General features: G+C 47.2%; 1 protein-coding gene across 1 annotated transcript in view; it reads left to right on the top strand.

Annotated features, from left to right (window-relative positions):
* The window catches only part of LOC119962685 (A disintegrin and metalloproteinase with thrombospondin motifs 12-like), a 740693-nt gene that overhangs the window by 580115 nt on the left and 139722 nt on the right, over positions 1–20856 (top strand). Inside the window, exon 18 of the mRNA XM_038790610.1 lies at positions 16002–16212. Coding sequence (XP_038646538.1) covers positions 16002–16212 — 211 coding nt within the window. The remainder of the gene's footprint in view (positions 1–16001; positions 16213–20856) is intronic.

Raw genomic sequence — 20856 nt, 5'->3', positions numbered from 1 at the left:
GAGTTTGTACATTCTTACCGTGTCTGTGTGGCTTTTCCTCCAGGTGCTCCAGTTTACTTCCACAGTCCAATGATGTGCGCGTTAGGTGGATTGGCCATTCTAAATTGCCCATTAGTGTCTAGGGATGTGCAGTTTAGGTTATGGGATTACGGGGATAGGGCTGGGGGACGGGGGGAGTGGACATGGGTAGAGTGCTCCTTTGAAGGGTCGGTACAGACTTGATGAGTCGAATGAGCTCCTTCTGAACTGTAGGGATTCTATGATCCTGGGGAAGGTCCACTGCTGCCCAGTTATCTGCCTGACTGGCACATAATTCTGCAGGCCTTCCTGCAACAAGGTGACACAGGGCTCTTGCCAAACAACCAATAGGCAGGACTCAGTTGCATTCATTAAATATTGCCATATTTCTTTGGCATGTCACATGCGGGTAGTCTGAATAGGAGGGTCAGTGGGGGATATGGGGGGGGGAGGGGAGGGATGTGGTGTGTGGGTGGAGGGACCTAAACATAGATTCTTAGTACATTTCAGAGGTCCAGCAACTTGGAAAGCCAACTGTACATAGAAACCTACATAGAAAATAGAAGCAGGAGGAGGCCTTTTGGCCCTTCAAGCCTGCTTGCCATTCATTATGATCATGGCTGATCATCAAGCTCAATACTTCAATCCCGCCTTCCTTCCTATATCCATTGATTCCTTTAGCCCCAAGAGCCATATCTAATTCCTTTTTGAAATTACACAACATTTTAGCCTCAACTACCTTCTGTGGTAGTGAATTCCACTAATTCACCCCACTCTGGTGAAGAAACTTCTCCTGACCTGAGTCCTAAAAGATCGCCCCTTATCCTCAAACTATGACCCCTAATTCTGGACTCCCCCACCATCAGGAACATTTTTTCTGAATCTACCCGGTTGTCGTGTTATGCACTGTGGGATAACACAGGCTGCAACTCGATGCAGCTTTAACCAAAAGATACCCCAGACCTTAAAGTTAGTTCAATCTGATTTATTGAACCAGTATCACAGTTAGCACAGTTCTCTGAGTTCGACTCTTTGCTAACCTAAGTGTGGTTACTCTGTCTGACTGAACCAGACTAGCTCTTAGCCATGTGCTGGAGGTGTGATACTGTACATACACCCTGACTCACTCTGTAGATGTTCATCAGTGGAAAGAGGTGGAGTGTGAGTGCCTCGTGCCTTTTATAGTGAGATACCACCCCTGAGTGTCCTGCCTGCTCATTGGTCATGTCCTGTTCTCTGTGTTCATTAGCTGCCTGTCTGTATATCATTATCTACATGTCTGCATATCATGACATCTTCCCCTTTTTTTAAATATTCTGTTGGCACATGGGAACATACTTACATGTGGTGGCATATATTAACATATTTACAAGCGGTGGCATATGTGAATGTATTTACATGTGAAGACAGCTGTCTAATGTGAGAAAACAAAACATAGCAAACAAAACAAATGTTCATAAGTCCAGTCTCTGGGGCTTGCGTCTGACCCTTGTCGACCGCCGGAGAGGTGGTGGTGGGGACGACGGCGCCTTGACAGGCGGGATGGAAGCCTGACTCATGGCCTCATAGTTTGAGGTATCAGGAGGTGGCGAAACAACGGACGGAAACGGAGAAGAAAGCGGTTGCGGGCAGGCAACTTTGCGCAGTGCCCGTCTGTTTTGTCGCACAACAGAACCATCAGCCATACGTACAACATACCAGCGGGGCGCAGCCTGTCAAACATTGACAGCTGCAGGAGACCAGCCACCATCCGGTATCTTGCTCCTGACAGTGTCTGCCGGGGATAACACGGGCAAATCGGTGGCATGAGCGTCATAGCCCTGCTTTTGCTGGTTTCGGAGCTGCTGCACCTTCTGCAGCACCGGGAGGTGATCCAGGTTGGGCAAGTGTATGGCTGGAAGTGTCGTCCGCAGGTCCCTGTTCACCAGGAGTTGAGCTGGCGATATGCCAGTGGACAGTGGGGTCGCCCTGTACGCAAGCAGCGTGAGGTAGATGTCAGAAGCAGAATCTGTGGACTTGCAGATGAGCTGTTTCACAATGTGCACCCCTTTTTCAACCTTCCCATTGGACTGCAGATAGTGTGGGCTGGAAGTGACATGTTTGAAATGGTATGACTTGGCAAACATAGACACTCGTGGCTGTTGAAGCACGGGCCATTGTCACTCATGACAGGGAGTGAGATACCATGCCTGGTGAACGTCTCCTTACAGACCTTGATGACAGTCCGAGATGTGAGGTCTGAGCGCTTCACGACTTCATGGTAATTGGAGAAATAGTCAATAATCAACACGTAGTCACCGACCATTCGCACAAAAGAGGTCGATGCCAACCTTGGACCAAGGGGAGGTCTCGATTTCATGCTGCTGGAGCGTCTCCTTGCTCTGCGCTGGCTGGAAGCGTTGACAGGTCCCACAGTTGAGGACCATGTTCGAGATGTCCTGGCTAACACCGGGACAGTAGACAACCTGCCTGGCTCTGCATCTGCACTTCTCGACGCCCAGGCGTCCATCATGGATTTGGCGGAGCACCAAGCTCTGCAGACTGAGTGGAATGACAATGTGGTCCAGCTTGAGGAGGATACCATCAATCACCGTCAGGTCGTTCTTTACATTGTAAAATTGAGGGCACTGTCCTTTCTGCCAGCCATTGGCGAGGTGGTGCATGACATGTTGCAAGAGGGGGTCTTTGGCTGTCTCCTTGTGGATACGAACCACCTTCTCATCATACGCCGGGAGGGTGCTAGCACACAGCTGCACCTGTGATTCAATCTGCCGGATGATTTCCAGCAGTTCACTAGGCAAGGTGATGGAACGGGGCAATGCATCAGCGATGATGAGATCCTTGCCAGACGTGTACACTAAGTCAAAGTTGTACCTTCTGAGTTTGAGGAGGATGCGCTGCAACCGAGGCGTCATGTCGTTCAGGTCCTTGTGGATAATGTGGACCAGAGGCCTACGATCCGTCTTGACAGTGAATGTCGACAGGCCGTAGACATAGTCGTGAAACTTGAGAATGCCAGTGAAAAGACCCAGGCATTCCTTCTCTATTTGCGCATACCTTGTTTCGGTGGGCATCATGGCCCTCGATGCATAGGCTACCAGTGCCCAGGATGAAGTTTCATCGCGTTGAAGCAGCACTGCACCGATGCCACCCCAGCTCGCATCTGTCGAGATCTTTGTTTCCCTGTCTGGGTCGAAAAATGCCAAGACGGGTGCAGTGGTTGCAGAGTGATTGGAGCTGCCTGATGTGCTGCCTTCCACTCAAAGACAGTGGACTTTTTTTTACCAGGTTTCGTAGGGCCGTGGTGTGTGAGGCCAGGTTTGGGATGAACTTGCCCAGAAAATTGACCATGCCCAGGAAGCACAGCACCGCCTTCTGGTCTTCAGGGACCTCCATGGCTTTGATGGCCTTGACCTTGTCTGTGTCTGGGCGCACGCCCTGCTGAGAGATCTGGTCACCTCGGAACTTGAGTGTCGACATGGCAAAGCAACATTTTTTTTTTCTTCAATAATTTTTATTCAGGTTTTCACATTTTCACAAAAAAGAAAACAGTAACAGAAAATTCTAAGAACAAAAAGAACAACCCCCCCCCCCCCCCCCCCCCCCCCCCCCGGGGTTGCTGCTGCTGCTGACCTTTTGATTTTACCGTTCTGCCAGGAGATCTAGGAATGGTTGCCATCTCCTGAAAAACCCCTGCACTGACCCCCTTAGGGCAAATTTCACCCTCTCCAATTTAATAAACCCCGCCATATCGTTGACCCAGGCCTCCACGCTTGGGGGCCTCGCATCCTTCTACTGAAGCAAAATCCTCCGCCGGGCTACTAGGGACGCAAAGGCCAGAACACCGGCCTCTTTCGCCTCCCGGCTCCACTGCAACCCCAAATATTGCGAGTCCCCAGCCTGGATTGACCCTGGATCCTACCACCCTCGATACCGTCCTTGCTACACCCTTCCAAAATTCCCCCAGCGCTGGGCATGCCCAGAACAAGGTTTGCTGGGCCCCCAGAGCACCTAATACACCTGTCCTCACTCCCACAAAACTGGCTCATCCTTGTCCCGGTCATATGAGCCCTATGCAGCACCTTAAACTGTATGAGGCTAAGCTTCTCATATCAAAGCTCCAAAACCTAGGACTTGGCTCTCCACTCTGCAACTGGATCCTTGACTTTCTGACCAACAGACCACAGTCAGTAAGAATGAACACCAACACCTCCTCCACAATAGTCCTCAATACCAGGCCCCGCAAGGCTGCGTACTTAGCCCCCTACTCTACTCCCTGTACACACACGACTGCATGGCAAAACTTGGTTCCAACTCCATCTACAAGTTTGCTGACGATACGACCATAGTGGGCCGGATCTCGAATAACGACGAGTCCGAATACAGGAGGGAGATAGAGAACCTAGTGGAGTGGTGCAGCGACAACAATCTCTCCCTTAATGCCAGCAAAAGTAAAGAGCTGGTCATCGACTTCAGGAAGCAAAGTACTGTGCACATCCCTGTCAGCATCAACGGAGCCGAGGTAGAGATGGTGAGCAGTTTCAAATTCCTAGGGGTGCACATCACCAAAAATCTATCCTGGTCCACTCATGTCGACGCTATCACCAAGAAAGCACAACAGCGCCTTTACTTCCTCAGGAAACTAAGGAAATTCGGCATGTCCACATTAACCCTTACCAACTTTTACAGATGCACTATAGAGAGCATCCTATCGGGCTGCATCACAGCCTGGTATGGCAACTGCTCGGCCCAGGACCGCAAGGAACTTCAGAGAGTCGTGAATACCGCCCAGTCCATCGCACAAACCTGCCTCCCATCCATTGATTCCATCTACACCTCCCGCTGCCGGGGGAAAGCAGGCAGCATAATCAAGGATCCCTCCCACCCGGCTTACTCACTTTTCCAACTTCTTCCCTCGGGCAGGAGATTCAGAAGTCTGAGAACACGGACGAACAGACTCAAAAACAGCTTCTTCCCCACTGTCACCAGACTCCTAAATGATCCTCTTATTGACTGACCTCATTAACACTACACCCGTGTCTGCTTCATCCGATGCCAATGCTTATGTAGTACATTGTATATATTGTGTTGCCCTATTATGTATTCTCATGTATTTTCTTGAATTCTGTTTAATTCCCTTTTCTTCCCATGTACTGAATGATCTGTTGAGCTGCTTGCAGAAAAATACTTTTCACTGTACCTCGGTACACGTGACAATAAACAATCCAATCCAATCCAAAAGAGGAAGAGTTCACCCTTTCCAGGGCATCCACCCATGTCCCCTCCTCAATCTCCTCACCCAGCTCCTCCTCCCATTTACCTTTCAGCTCCTCCACCGAGGCCTCGTCTACCTCCTGCCTCCCCTCTCCAACCCACACCCCCAAGAGCATCCTGTCCTGAACCCCACGCGGCGGCAGCAGAGGGAACCCCGCCACCTGACAAACGCCCTTACTTGCATGTACCTAAAGGTGTTCCCCGGGGGAGCCCAAACTTCCCTTCCAGCTCACCCAGGCTCGCAAACTTCCCGTCTATGAACAGGCCCCCCAGCCTCCTGACACCTGCCCTGTGCCAACTCAGGAACCCGCCATCAATTCTCCCCGGAACAAACCGGTGGTTCCCCCGTATCAGGGACCCCATCGAGGCCCCCATCTCCTCCCTGTGCCGCCTCCACTGCCCCAAATCTTGAGGGTAGCTGCCACCACCAGGCTCGTGGTATACCTCGTTAGAGGGAGCGGCAGCGGTGCCGTTACCAGCGCTTCCAGGCTCGAGCCCAAACAGGATGCCATCTCCATCCTCTTCCATGCTGCCCCCTCCCCGTCCATTACCCACTTACGCACCATCGCTGCGTTGGCAGCCCAATAATACCCACAGAGGCTGGGCAATGCCAGCCCCCCCCCCCCCCCCCCCCCCCCCCCCATCCCTGCCCCGCTCCAAGAACACCCGTCTCACCCTTGGAGTCCCGTGTGCCCACACAAACCCCGTAACGCTCCTGTTAACCCGCCTAAAAAAGGCCTTCGGGATAAGGATGGGGAGGCACTGGAACAGGAACAGAAACCTCGGGAGCACCGTCATCTTAACTGACTGCACCCTACCCGCCAAAGACAGCGGCAGCATGTCCCACCTCTTAAACTCCTTCTCCATTTGCTCCACCAGCCTTGTGAGGTTAAGCTTATGCAAGCCCCCCCCCCCAGCTCCTGGCCACCTGAACCCCCAAGTACCTAAAGCTCCTCGCCACCCTTTTCAGTGGGAGCCTCCCAATCCCCCCTCCTGGTCCCCCGGGTGTACCACAAGCAGCTCGCTTTTCATGCCAAAGCAACATTTGGACCTGTTCAGCTTCAGGCCATGGCATGAACACGGCGGAATTCCTACTGGAGACGAGAAACATGTTCTTCAGGGGTCATGGACCATATGATGATGTCGTCCGCATACACACGAACCCCTTCAATGCCTTCCATCATCTGCTCCATGATGCGATGGAAGATCTTCGATGCCGAGACAATGCCAAACGGCATGCGATTATCGCAGTATCTGCCAAACGATGTGTTGAAGGTTCAGAGCCTTCTGTTGGACTCATCCAGCTGGATTTGCCAATGAATATAATCCTCGGAATGAATATAATCCTCAGACTATACAAAGGCAAATTCATTGAGTGGAATGTTGGAGGAAAGGCATGAGAGAAGGATGGTGTAATTGGCTGTGGGAAAGACAGCACGGAGGTTGAGAAAGCTGAAGGGGATCAGGGTATGATGGTCAGTGCACTGCAGGATCTGATTTGTGACTTTGAATGGACCCATTAACACACCGAGTTATGTAAAAGATGGGTCGGGAATTAGGCAGTGGAAACACTTTTAAAGACTCTGAAGAGGAAAGGGAAGCTGGAGAGGAGGGTTCAGGTCAGAGGGAACGAGGATGGGCCTTTTCGAGGAGGGATGATAACAACAGTTTTCTCTGCTACTTCTTCTCTGCTACTTCTCCTTTTCTCTGCTACTTCTACCATGTCAACAGTGGAGAATGAGAGCACCCCTATATAAAATCTATCCCTATGTGAGGCCATAAAATTAGTTCATAAACTGTTAATTAGATTCATGGGAAGAGTTAACAGTTGGATAAAGTCAGTGCAGCAATTGATTAAAATGTCCCTGAAATTTAGAATAATGCCTATTGGTCTCTGGCTGTAACTTCAGTGAAGACAAAGAGACGCTCCTGGAGAAATGCTTCAAGTTATTCATTTTGCTGGGCTGAAGATTCTGCACATGCCCACTGGATGTCAAATTTCCAATAAGCATTCCTGATCGATGTGGCTCTACACACGCGTAAATTTATCAAACATACCCCACTGTCTTGACTGGAACGTAGAGCTCTCTGACTGTATCTCCATAACTTGCCATACACATTTATGCCATTCAGTCAACTTAATCAAATGATAAAGTGGAAACCATGGAGGTTGTAATGGGGAAATAGGGAGGAGATTAAATTAAAAAGGTCATCTTCAGGCATTTGCAGAAGGGTCACAGATTGAATGCGAAATAATTAAAGCATTAAATCAAAGGTTGGGCCTAATCAAATGCAGGAGACATTTACATTTGGATCAGGTCTTCATTATTATGCTGAATGCACGCTTTCTGATTTAGGTATGAAAATGTACAGCGTGACAGAGATTAGCTGTTATGTGAAACCACATCTAAATAGGAACGGCTGGATTCTCCATTACAGAGACTAAAGGTCTGATTGTCCAATTCTGAGGGTAATTGCGAAGGATCCATGGCGTTTTATGTGGAAAAAATTGGCGCCGCTCCATCACTGTGCAATGACCGGTGAGGGGCTAGCAGCCACGCCACGTTAAACTCCCGGCCTCCACAAAATAAACGGCTGGGGAATGGCCAGGTCCCTGTCCGGGCATGTGCACGGTGACTACCTGCAGTGGACCCAAACTGCCAGATAGTGCCTCCTGAACAGCCCCCCCTCAACCGCCAGTCCCCCCCAGCCCTCGCGTACGTCCCTCTGGCCAGCAGCACGGCTCCTGCCTAACTGAGGCAGCGCTGGATACAGTCTGCAGCCCTCACGCAGGGTTCCCACATGGCTGAGACCAGAAGTGAGCTCGGCCCATTGGGGGCGAAGCATCGGGGGAGAGACTTCAGGTGACCTGCTGAGGCCGTTCCAACTGCGTCCAGCGCGCGCCGTGATGACAGCGTTTCGGAGGAGACGGATCATAGGAAACCTGCATGAAACAGGCGCCGCCCCGGTTTCGTTGTAAAAAGGATTTTACACCTGATTGCCGATTGAACGGAGAATCTCGCCTAAGTGTTGACGCTGGGGCACGATTTGTGGACTTTCACGACAGCAACACTGGTGCTGCATCTGGACTGATTCAGCGACTATTGAGGGGCTAGCACTGGTGCCAAGTGAAACATAATCGATTCCAATGAGAAACAGTGCCGAATTCACCGGGTCCAAGATTGACACTCAGGAGGCTGACAAGTTGCAGCCGCATATCCGTGGCACCTCTGTTGCACCTCCCCCTCTTTGGCCTGTTGGGCGGCTGGCTAGCCATCCTCAGTGGCTGTCTCCTGTTCCGCTGCTGCACGCTCCATTGCTGCAACTTCCCCCCTCTCGAGCAGATCCAGCTCATACAGCCACAGGTCATCCCCCAGGGCTGTGACTGTAGTGATCTGTACATCTGTACATACATCTGTACATACACCAGGGACTACAGACAGATGTAACAGCCACAGCATCACTAGAGAGCAGCATCAGAGACGGTCCAGCCCAAGGGAGGAGTCGCTTCTTTCAGAAGCACAGGGCTAGTGAGCAGCAGCAGACAGAGACAGCTCAGCATAGTCAATTTACCTTAGCTTCACTGGTCATACCTCTTCACTCTATTATATCTAGTTAAGCTCTGGAAACAGAACAAACCCATTGAATAAAGTATTTGTGTTAACTGGAAGTCTACAATCTTTATTCAGACCTAGAGAATAACATATGATACCAGGAGTGATTTCAGAAAGCTAGCTAGACAGCAAGAGAAGAAAAACTTAAACCGTATATTCGACTGTGGAAGACTTCGCAGAAAATGGATCATCGACGACTAACTGATTCAATGGAACTTGTTGGAACTCCATGGCACCTGGAAACAACCGGTAATTTATGTTATAACTGGAAAATGTTTGAACAACTGTTCCAAATATTTATCACAGCTAATGATTTAAGCACTGTCTCTGATGCAACGAAAATAGCCCGACTACTCTCAACAGGAGGGCATGAAGCTCGAGAAATCTATAATTGCTTGAATTACTTAGAAGGTGAGGACAACACCAAAGTAGACGTTATACTCAAAAAATTTGCCGAACGCTGTAACAGTCCTTCCGGTGAGATGCTGGAAAGATTTAACTCTTGTCAGAGAAACGGAGGGCCCATCTCTGATTTTATTACAAATCTCAAGTTAATACCACAAGGCTGGGATTATGCTGATTTCAGAGAGACTGTGATAATGCATCAATTAATTTCTGGACGATCTGATAAAAATTTGAGGGAAGAACTTTCACAAAATAAGCATCAAACTCTAGAAATCGCGATACAAAAATGTCTTGCTTATGAACAAAAACAAAATCAGTACTTTGAGTCTCTACAAACACAGAACCATCATTTAGAAAACAAAATCGGTAAAAATGGCGCGCACACTCACCACGAGGCGGAGGCAGAGTTCAATCAGAGAAAGACGGAGGTTCTGAGCGGCAGCCATCTTGAGAAAGGAGCCACACATGCGAAAAGAGGGCACAGTAGAGGAAACTCGGTGTGCGCATGGGCAATCGAGTCCTACGCATGACATCATGAGCATCATGATGTCAGAGGACCGGGACCATGCCCACTTAATGCACGAAATGCACGAAAATAAACAAAAAGAAATTTAAAGCTGAAAAACCCAATTTTGTTTTCCTCAAAAGACAGAACAATGCCCGAACTTACACCAGCAGTTGAAAATAACTTTCACAACACCCTGGAACAAGCAGTTAGCAGCGCCCTAGAAGATGATATGGTCCTTGTAGACTACGACTCAGATGAAGATTTCATCTTGGGAAATGGGTACCCCAGTACCAAATCCGAACCTCAACTAGAGGTGTTGTACCGTGAAGACCCCGACGATGAGTTCTTCGGAATGAGGAATCTTCAGCCCAGCATATATGACATCCCGACTCGTGAGTGCAGCATTATGCTGCGGCCTGATGCCAAGAAACAGAGAGTGGTTCACGCACCACGAAGAGTGACGCATACCTCCACAAAGGGAGTGACGCAAGCTTCCATGGACAGCTCGGTGACAGATACAAAAATGGAAGCAAGCAAATACTCCATAGCGAACGTCATGCATGTACAAGACCATGAAGATCTATCAAGCTTATTTGATAGCCTCCACACAAGAAGATGATTTGTTCATTGAACATGAAGAGAACGATCACAACTCCGAAACAAAAAGCGATGATTTGGCCAACGAACAATACACACAATACTGCTCAAACATGGCTGAATTATTCGGAGATCCTGATCACAGCATCAGCAACATGGTTGAAAAGCTCAATACGACTCTTCTCATGGCAGATGAATCCAATACCATGGTGCCATGGCAGATCGGTGGTACATTGGATGACAACAATACCCATGACGAAGACGACACCACACAGAGAGCACAGAACGACTCCGTTGAGAGAGCACAGATCGACTCGACAGCGGGAACATGCACGACTCCACAAAGAGAGCAATGACAGACTCCACACAGAGAGCGATGAAGGACTCCACAAAGAGAGCAACGCAAGCCTCCATAAAGCGAGTGACACAAGCCTCCACAGACAGCTCGGTGACATACTCAAAAATGGAAGCAAGCAAATACTACAGAGCGAACGCCATGCATGTACAAGACCATGATGATCTATCAAGCGTATTTGAGCCACCAGAAGAAGACACTGAATGTCTACCCACTGTATGTGAAACAAGTGACAAAGAAATCACAATTCCCATACAGGATGTGCAGGATCACAGCGAGACTGACATATCTCAGCTCGTCTGCACAGAAGCACTCAATAATCAGAGGACGGCCACCCATGAGTCCAGAGAGACCATGTCAATTGAAATCTTGAAGATTTTGACTCCAGAAGAGGAGCACCAAGAGTCCAAAGAGACCACGGCAATAGAAATCCTGAAGATTTTGACTCCAGAAAAGGAGCACTACAACCCACAACAAAATGAAATCGTGAAGATTTTGACTCCAGAAAAGGAGCACAAAGAGATCACAGATGATTCAAATGAACCTGAAATGACTCCAAAAGAGGAGCACCAAGAAATCAATGATAATTCAAGTGAACCTAAAATGACAACAAAAGAGGAGCACCTAGAAATCAATGATGATTCAAGTGAACCAGAAATGACTCTAGAAGAGGAGTACCAAGTAACAAAGAAGAGGAATCGAATACACCACAAATGACTGATGTCACCAACATCAATGCAACATCAGATCATTCTCACCATTCTAAAGAAGATACGCTCAATGTAGCAGATACCACAAAGGACACTGACACCAATAACTGTGACAATGACTCAAATCGTCCACATGGCACACTCATTGAGCGCAACAAGAACAACAAAAACTGCAAGAAGCACAGCAGAAACAAGAACAACAACAGCAACAACAAAAACAACATGCAGCGCAACAAGAACGACAAAAGCAACAAGAAGCATCCCAGAAACAACAAGCACGACAAGGGAAAGAACATGAATAAAAGCGAAAACAACAAAAACAGAATCAACAAGCGCGACAAAAAGAACAACAGGAATGACAACAACAAGAATGCCAACGAAAACAACCAAGACAGAAACGAAAAAACAACAAGAACGACAACGAAAACAACAAAGACAGAAACGACAGAAACAACAACAATGAAACAACAACCTGTACAACATGGTACAACTCTGCACGTGAAGGACAATGCCACAGCACACTGCAAAACAATGACAAGACTACAAACATGCCATGGCATGATAAAAAATCTCACAAATTCACATCTGCTCCAGGACAAACAAGCAAAACAGCTTTCACGAACGGTGACATACAGAATCATTACCACAAACACAGGAAAAAGTCGAGGTCAAACAACAGTGCGACACAGAATCGCTACCCGCAATCAAATGGAACAGGGGAAAAAGGTGCCCACATCATTAAACGACTCATCAGCAAAGCAGCCGAGTCATGTTCCTACATCAACCTAGCTCTGTTATCGTACCGAGCAACCCCATTGATCTCTGGACTGTCGCCAGCACAAATGCTGTTCAGCAGAGACATCCGGACAACCCTACCGGTAAAGCAATTCCAAGAGCCCGGCAACGCACCAGTTCTCGACAACGTGCGGGCACTATGCTCCAAACAAAAACTATAATACGATCAACATGGAATCCCACTCAAGCCACTGACAATAGGTGACGCCATCAGAATCAGGGACCCAGAAGGCGGATGGTCTGAGTCAGCTACGGTAATCAGGCAGGAGGCACCGCGGTCCTACATTGTCAAATCGTCAGCGGGAGCACTTTTTTGCCGTAACCGCCGGGCTCTATTAGAGATTCGACCTACAACGCCTGGTATTTCCCACACTGGAATAAATCGCTGGCTTTGAAAACAGACCAAGCAGGCCAGCAGCACGGTTCGATTCCCGTAACAGCCTCCCAGAACAGGCGCTGGAATGTGGCAACTAGGGGCTTTTCACAGTAACTTCATTTGAAGCCTACTCGTGACAATAAGCGATTTTCATTTCATTTAGGCTTCGGATTTGATTCTCCGCCCAATTGTGTTTCCCGTTTCCTGCGCGGCCAACAGAGAATCCCTCCTCCTAACCATAGCATGATAACAAGATTACATGTAAACTCACAGAATAATGATGAAGGCAGCCCCCATCCCCCAAACCACCTCCACCTGCAATGTCCCCACCCCCCCCCCCCCCCTTTCACTCCGCCTCCACCCCAAAGCAGAGAAACCTGCGGGCCTGGCCACATGGAACTGGCTTCTCATATTTCAGGACAAAACCCGGCAGCGGCTAGATGAGGCTATTGCTAATTGTGTTCTCTCTTTAATTGGCTCTGTTTATGGCGGTTAATATGGTCGCCTTCCTTAATTCTAATTACGTTTGCTCAAGAGTCGCCAGGTATCTTACGATACCGCCACAAGGTTCAAAACCGAATACTGATCAAAGATTCGATACACCAGTTAGTAAGTTCGAAATCAATGCTCATTTATTTACGCACACAGTCAAATATACTCATGCACAAACTCTACCAACTAAACTATCACTACTACTAAAGCCAATACTTAGCTTCGGACGCCCACTCAGTCAGAGGAACAATGGCCGTTGTCCGGTTCTGAGGCTGCTGGGGTTGAGCTGGTATGGAATAGCAGCTAAGAGCGTCTGTCTCGTAGCGTGCGTTGACTTTGGACTTACTTATTCTGGTGCAGCTGCTAGGCAGGTCTCTCCTTGCTGAGAGCCAAGGCCAAGAGAGCGAATCTCTCTTGGGGGCTTCTTCTTACACCCAAAGGGGCTCGCGCACTTTTGGGCGGGTCTTGAACTTGGCCAAAATTAATTGGACCGCATCTTGATCATCGGTATCGATCTCGACCAATAAAGGGGTGGGTGCCCTGATTGCTGGCCGTGTCCTAGGTGTCCGTTGGCCTGCTTTGTTCTAGTCTCCTCTGGCGCCAGGGTGTCTGCCTTGGTGTTGTTTACTTAAATGTTACCCTTTTGTCCTCGGAGATGGCTCATTAGTATGATAATGGCTTTGCAGTATCGGTCTTGTCTGGGAGAGACGGCTCCAATCAACAGACAAACCTTGCACCTGCTTGCTTTCTCAGCATTGTCCATTTTCCCTGCATTCTTTGCAAAGTGTCCATTTTGTAATTGGGACGTGGCCATCCCTGATGGCTACAAGGCAATCAAGTGGGAATTAATTTTCTGTTTAAGTGCCTCACCTAGTCCACTGGCGCAGGCCATACGATGCCACCCTGCCACTGCTTTAATGATGATGGGGAGAGTGCTGAGGGGGTAGGTGGTGGGAAGGCTGCCTGCTGGATTTACTGACCCCCTTTGCCTTCAGGCCTACCGCCAGGAGAGTGTAAAATCCAGCCTTCTGTCTCTGATCATTTGATCAATACTATTCTGCTACATATTAAGAAGGTTGAATAAAGTAAAGATTTAAGAATTGTATAAAATGAAGATTAAAAAGCTTAGATAAAATAAAGTTTTAAGAATGGGATGAAACAAGAATTGATAAGAGTACAGTCGTCTGGAGAGGTTTTGAAATGCAAATTAACTTAGAACAAATATTTACTGCATTGAAGTTGGGGGACAATAGAGTATAGAATTTTAAGTGTTAAAACTGCAGAGGAGATGAGTTCAAAGTGGAGACATAAGAATAGTTCATACCGATATGCTAAAAGCCTGACTTCCAAGGAGAATTGATCAGATGGAAGGAGGTCAAAGGAGAAATATGGGTCTGGAATCTCCAAAAATAGGGCTATGTCCCCACGCCGGTGTAAAAATGCTGGCGTCGCATTCCCGAGTTTCCTGGAAAAAAAACCAACCTGATTCACTGACCTTCAGGGGGCTTGCAGGGCCCTGGGGAGCATCACGCAGCTTTAGCTGTGGATACAGGCCCCCGCACTCCCGTTCCGAGTCTGCGCATGCGAACTCCGGCAGCCTCCAGCGGCCGTGCCGAGTGCCATGGCGGACTCGGACCACGGACCAACACATACAAACTAGGCCTTGGGCTGGCCCGATCGCTGCCCCGGCCGCACATAAGGCCCCACCCCCGGTGCTCGATCCCCCGCCTCCCACCAGGGCGGCTGCGGACTCAGCGCAAGAGCCCCGACCAGCCATCCCATATTAGTTCCACGCCGTTGGGAGCTCGGCCGGTCAAGAGCAGAGCATCACTGGATGGGCCTCTGGCAATGGCTCCACAACCGCGCGGCTTAAATCACGGATACTCAGCGTCCGGAGAATTGCCGGAGAGGCACCGGGCCAGATTCCATCGGGAACTTTGATTCTCCAACCCCGCGCCAAACGTGATTTCGGTGCGGAGCTGCGGAGAATGCAGCCATGCTATATCAGTAACCAGGTAATTCTGTACTGACAGAGGAGTTAGAGAGGAGAGAGAGGAGAAGCAGCTGGTAAACAGTAATGACAATAGCCATGCCCCACTGTAAAGCTAAACTCTCCCAGACAGCTGAATTCTAGGCTAGAAGCTGATTTGAAAACCTCAAAGATAAACTGCGCTGAATTGAAAAAGGTCTTCCGAAACGCAAAGGTAACTTGTGGATGGTAACTATTTGCTGGATTTAGCTAAGAGCTATACGATATGAAATGATTGTTTTGGGACATTTCTCAAGTATCCAAGGAAATAGATAGATGGGGAACGGGGTTAATTCCAGAATATAAAATGTGCGTGCATGGCTATTATTGTAGTTAAGTGTTCCTTGACTTTGTATTGTGATCTTTCTTGTTGTGTGTTTTTACATGTTAATAAACATTCTTTTCTTTGAACGGTTACAACAAAGCTGGACTCCCTCACTGGTTTTCATATCTTTCCTCATATTGCACCAAATTGAAAAAAACACACTCTTAGGAACCAGCGTTTCAAGTTACCTTTCTGGGTTTCGGGATACACTTGTGCCCATAGCAACAGGGTTCTTAACACACAGTTGCAGTAGACAGATATTCCAAGCATGTATTCTGCCAAATAAATATATTTTAAATCGTCTTATCCAGTTGTAAGTCTCTGAAAGAATTGGTGATGAACAAAAAGTGATGTTCTAAGTTCTTGTCAATTTTACAAGTTTGGAATGAACACAGAATGAATAAAGAACAAGTTTTCTCTTACTACTGAAGAAATGGATAGATGAACATTTGAAAAAGGTTTCTTCCATTAATTCCTGATTTTGATGCCTTTTTCTTTTCTAGGTGGTGGACTGGTGAATGGCAGAAATGCTCAACAACATGTGGTGACTCGGGTATTAAGAAACGTACAGTTCTCTGTGTTCGAACAGTGGGAACAGATGAGCAAGCACTTCCCAGTTCAGAGTGCAATCAACTTCTCAAGCCAAGGACCCAAATGACATGCAAAAGAGAAACGCCTTGCCCCTCAAACTGGACCGTGGGTAATTGGAGTGAAGTAAGGCACACCATTTCTGGCATGTACTCTATGGGTGGGATTTTCCACCATCCCCTCCCCCGACATGTTTCCAGTGGTGGCTCACCATTGGCTGCCGCTGGGATCTTCCGGCTTCGCCGATGTTTATGGTATTTTGCATGGCTTGCCCATTCCACCACAGGGGGTGCTTTCGGCAGGACCGGGAGACCCCTTCAGCAGGAAGGGCGTGAAAATTCATTCCACACATGTACATTCTTTTCAATTTAGGATTCAGGCCAATGGTAATGAAGTTGTTTTTTTTCTTTATATAACCACATTCATTTATCTTAAACAATATCCAATGTGCTTCACTCAGTTAGTTACTTTTAACATACATTACATTGGATAATGAAGCAGTCAATGTGCATAAGGAATGTACCAGAAATAGTCGAACTAATAGGGAAAAAAATGGTACGACTGTCAGTTATTCTTCAATGTGGGATCTTCAGTGTTCACTTCAACCAGTTGAAGAAGAACATGAAAACTTGATTATGTATCTCACCTTAATGGCAGAATGTAAAATTTAGAGATGTGTTGATGTGACAGGGTGTTGCAAAAGTCTAAAGCCCCGGGAGTGTCAATATAGCTTGAGCTGAAACCATAAGACGGGTCTTGAATCCATAATTCTGACCCAGAAGGAAAAGTATTACCTCAAAAAAAGATAGATTGTATTGGTATAAATAATTAAGCAATTATACAGCATGCATTTATTTCTTGTATACAATTATTAATTTCAAAAATTTCCAGAAACTACAGTTAATGCAGAGGAACTTGGTGCAATAAACAACACTAGGGAGACGGTATTAAATAAACTGATGGGATTAAAGGCAGATAAGTCTCCAGGACCTGATTGCCTGCACTCTAGGGATGTCGCAGCAGAGATAGTGAAATGAAATGAAATGACAATCGCTTATTGTCACTAGTAGTCTTCAATGAAGTTACTGTGAAAAGCCCCTAGTCGCCACATTCCGGCGCCTGTCCGGGGAGGGTGATACGGGAAGATAGTTGATGCGTTGGTTATGATATTTCAGAATTCCTGGATTCAGGAAGGCTCCCAGTGAATTGGAAAGATGCTAATGTAATGCCCCCATTCAAAAAGGGAGAGAGGCAAAATTAGGAAGACCGGATAGCTTGATCTCTGTAGTGGGAAGTTGCTGAAATTAATCATTAAAGAGATGACTGAACATTTGGAAAGACAAAGCGCAATCCACCATTGTCAGCATGGTTTTATGAAGGGTAAGTCATGCTTGACAAATTTACTTGAGTTCTTTGAGGATGCAACCAGCAAAGTGGATAATGGGGAACCTGTGGATGTGGTATATCTAGACTTCCAGAAGACATTTGACATGGTGCCGCATAAAAGACTGATCCAGAAGGTGACATCAGAGGGGTTTGGGGGAGGAGTACAAGATTGGATTGAGGATTGGCTGACTGACACAAAGCAGAGGGTTGGGATAAATGGGTCCTTCTCTGGCTGGCGAACTTAACTTGCGAGGTGCCGCAGGGGTCAGTCCTCAGACCTCAACGGTTTATAATCTATATACAGGACCTGCAAGCAGCAAATTTGCTGTTGATACAAAATAAGTGGGAAAGCAGGCAGTGAAGTAGAGATAAATGTTTTACATGTAGATATAGATAAGCTCGGAGATTGAGCCAACATTTTGCAGTTGGAGTTTAATGTAGATAAGTGTGAGGGTATCCATTTTGGCCAAAAAAAATAGAATGGCAAATTATTATCTAAATGGAAAGCAAATTCAAAATGGAAGCCTCTGAAAGAATGGGTGATGAACAAAAAGTGATGTTTCACGTTCTTGTCAATTTTACAAGTCTGCATCAGAATGCATCTGCACAGAGGGATCCGGGAATCTTTGTTCATAAATTGCAGAAAGTCAATGTGCAGATACAGGATGCAATTAAAAAGGCAAATGGAATGTTAACATTTATTGCAAAAGGACTGGGGTATAAAAGTAGAGAAGTGTTGTTGCAATTATATAGGATGTTGGTGATATGGGCAGAATTTCCGATCTATCACACCCGTTTTCTGGTGCAGTGCGTCCCCGCCAGCATCGGGATCCTCCGTCCAGGCAGTCGGCCAATGGGGTTTCCCTTGTGGCCATCCCCACACGATCGGGAAAACTGAGGGCATGACTGCGATGCCGGCAAAATGCAGGATCCCACTCACTGAGAATCCAGCTGTACATCTGGAGTATTGTATCCAGTTTTGGTCTCTTTATTTGAGGAAGGATGTGCTGGCATTGGAAGCAGTTCAGAGGAGATCCATCAGATTGATTCTGAGGTGAAATGATTGACGTATGAGGAGAGAATAAACAGTTTGGGCTTATACCCGTAGAAGTTTAGAAGGATGAGAGGCGAACTGATTGAGGTATATAAAATACTAAAAGGGATTGATGAAGTAGACGTAGACCAAATGTTCCCCCTTGTGGGGCAATCTAGAATGATATTTCGCAGATATAGGTTGAGAGGTAGTAGATTTAGAACTGAGATGAGGAGGAACTACTTCTCGCAGAGGGTGGTGAATTTATGTAACCCGCTGACCCATAGTGCGGTGCAAATCTGTGTCATTAAACGGTTTCAAGGGGCAGCACGCGCAGTGGGTAGCACTGCTGCCTCATGGCGCCGAGGTCCAAGGTTCGATCCCGACTCTGGATCACTGTCCATGTGGAGTTTGCATATTCTCCCCATGTTTGCATGGGTTTCGCCCCCACAACCCAAATATGTGCAGGGTAGGTGGATTGGCCATGCTAAATTGCCCCTTAATTGGAAAAATGAATTGGGTACTCTAAATTTATAAAACAAAAATTAAATGGGTTCAAGAAGGAAATAGATACGGCAGAATTTTAAGTGGCGCAGTAATTTGCATTGCTGCCTCATGGCACCGAGGACCCGGGTTCGATGCCAGCCCCGGGTCACTGTCCGTGTGGAGTTTGCACATTTTCTCCATGTCTGTGTGGATCTCACCCACAACCCAAAGATGTGCAGGGTAGGTGGATTGACCACACTAAATTGTCCCTTATTTGGAATCTTTTTTTCAAAAAGGAGATCGATATATTTCTGATTTTTAAAAACGGGTTAACGAAATATGGGGAACAGGTGGGGAGGTGAATATGAGACCAGGCAGAGATCAGCTATGACCTGATTGAATGGCAGAGCAGGCTTGAAGGACTGAACTGCCTTCTTCTGTTCCTAATTCCTATGTTCCTATTAATGCTACTGTGAGTCAGAAAACAGATTAACTTTGAACACTGCAAGCTATTTTGAGAAGGGACGATAACAGAAGTTTTGAAACGGAAAACTAACATCTTTTCTTTGGCACTTCTGCCATGGCAACAGAGGAGATTGAGAGGACCCCTGTGGAAATTCTGTCCTACTGTTAGGCTGCAGAGCTTAGTTTATAAATTACAAGGTAGCTTTATTGGAAGAGTTAACAGCCGGCTGGCTGCTTATAATTTAAAATTTGAGTTGCTGCCTTTTGAGGAAACATCTCTTTTATTTGCAACCAATAAACATCAAAAGCGTGTGAATCATTTAATGATTACTGAAGTAAAATTGTGAATTTATGGGGAATGCTTCTTGTGCTGGAATTACTATCGTGAACAAAGGGCAGATTATGCAGCCAAGTCACATATGGTTTATAAAGTAGATGCAGCCAAGCTGGGTTGATGCAATCTATAATTTATTTTGTCCATTATTCCTGGTTGTGAGGTGTGAGATGGGGCGAGCAGAGGTGGAAGGTGTCCATGCTGGAACGAGGCAGGTTGTTTGATCTTTATGCCTCAAAGCTGGGAGATCAGTTTACATTTCTCAGCTCCTCAAGTTGCCTGTTCTCTTGCTCTGAGATTCTTAAAAAACAGTAAAAAAATTCTGACTTGCGCTGTGGGGGAATCTTCTGCTTCCATTAGCACTGCCCCTGCCCCATCAGGGCAGCTGCATTAGCAAGTGCCCTGATGTAGCAGGACTGTATTCTTCTCAGCAGTGGAGCCTTCCCGAGAAGCATAGAACCAATACTGAGATTCCGCTGCTCTTTGTTAAAATGGGTTGCGGCAGCGGTGCCCCAGTTTGGGTATTGGTCCCACAATAAAATGTCCCCTCTTGCCTTTCCTCCTTTCTAATGCAGTGATATTATGAATTCAAAGCCTTGGATCAGCTCACACGTCTCAGGAGGAAGTGCGAGAAAAGATGGGCTTTTCAATCCGTGGGGAGGTGAGAGGGGCGCAGGGTGGGAATGCGGCTGATGATGTGGGCTGCAGTCAAGCCCACCGATCTGGGAAAATGTTCTGGGGCAGCTGTAGGGGTTGCTGGGTGCCAGGGTGTGCGGTTTAAAATGCCCGCCTTGGTGCAGTTGTCCAAGTTATCGTGAAAAAAGTGAGGACCCATAGCCCTTACATCTCCTCATCCTCCACACAATCCCCATACCAGCCATGGTTCCTCAGCCCTCCATGCCACTTTATTTCACTTCCATGCCCATTCACCTACTATACACAGTATAGAACCAATGACCACTACAGTGACAACAGATGTGTCATAACAGCTTGAAAAATGTATTTTATCGATAAGTTTCCACTTTATTAAGAAAACTCCTTTTACTGCAGCCCAATAAAAGTGTCA

The sequence above is a fragment of the Scyliorhinus canicula genome, chromosome 3 (assembly GCF_902713615.1).
Source record: "Scyliorhinus canicula chromosome 3, sScyCan1.1, whole genome shotgun sequence".
NCBI classification, from domain to species: domain Eukaryota; kingdom Metazoa; phylum Chordata; class Chondrichthyes; order Carcharhiniformes; family Scyliorhinidae; genus Scyliorhinus; species Scyliorhinus canicula.
Note: the sequence above shows the minus strand (reverse complement) of the source record. Positions and strands in the feature narration are given on the sequence as shown.